At 63.0% G+C, this 654-nt stretch overlaps 1 protein-coding gene across 1 annotated transcript in view; it reads right to left on the reverse strand.

Annotated features, from left to right (window-relative positions):
- The window catches only part of LOC113981053 (eukaryotic translation initiation factor 3 subunit C-like protein), a gene marked incomplete at its 5' end in the record, with an annotated part of 13,017 nt that overhangs the window by 3,095 nt on the left and 9,268 nt on the right, over positions 1-654 (reverse strand). Inside the window, one exon of the mRNA XM_027708290.1 lies at positions 1-109. This exon is cut by the window's left edge and continues 401 nt beyond it. Within this exon, the coding sequence (XP_027564091.1) occupies positions 1-109 (109 nt within the window). The remainder of the gene's footprint in view (positions 110-654) is intronic.

The following is a 654-nucleotide window of genomic DNA, read 5'->3' on the forward strand; positions in this document are numbered from 1 at the left end:
AGGTAGACCCTGCAGAGCTCCTCGGGGCTGCCCTTGCCCTGCAGGTAACGCTGGAGCCGCGCGATGATGGCGCAGACCCGACCCTCGTCCTTCAGGTGCTCCACGTACTCTGGGGGCGGGGGAGACACACCTGGGGCTCACCTGGGGCTCACCTGGGCTCAGGTGAGTCACCTGTGTCATGGGAACCCCCTGAAACTCCCAAAGACCCCCCAAACCCCCCCAGGTAAGGGTCCCACCTGTCCTTCAGGTGCTCCAGGTGAGCCCTGGGGGGGAGAGACACACCTGGGGCTCACCTGGGGCTCAGGTGAGTCACCTGTACCATGGGAACCCCCCAAAACTCCCCCAGAGATCCCCTAAAACCCCCCTCAAAATCCCCTAAAAACCTCCACAAAAACCTCCCCAAACCCCCCAGGTGAGGGTCCCACCTGTCCCTCAGGTGCTCCAGGTGAGCCCTGGGGAAGGGAGACACACCTGGGGCTCACCTGGGGCTCAGGTGAGTCACCTGTGTCATGGGAACTCCCCAAAACTCCCCAAAGACCCCCCAAAAATGCCCCAAAACCCCCCTCAAAACCACTCAAAACCCCCTCAAAGACCCCCCCAAACCCCTCCAGGACCCCCCAGGTGAGGGTCCCACCTGTCCCTCAGGTGCTCCAG

The sequence above is a fragment of the Neopelma chrysocephalum genome, unplaced genomic scaffold (assembly GCF_003984885.1).
Source record: "Neopelma chrysocephalum unplaced genomic scaffold, ASM398488v2 Primary Assembly neopelma1_95936, whole genome shotgun sequence".
In the NCBI taxonomy this organism is placed as follows: Eukaryota; Metazoa; Chordata; class Aves; order Passeriformes; family Pipridae; genus Neopelma; species Neopelma chrysocephalum.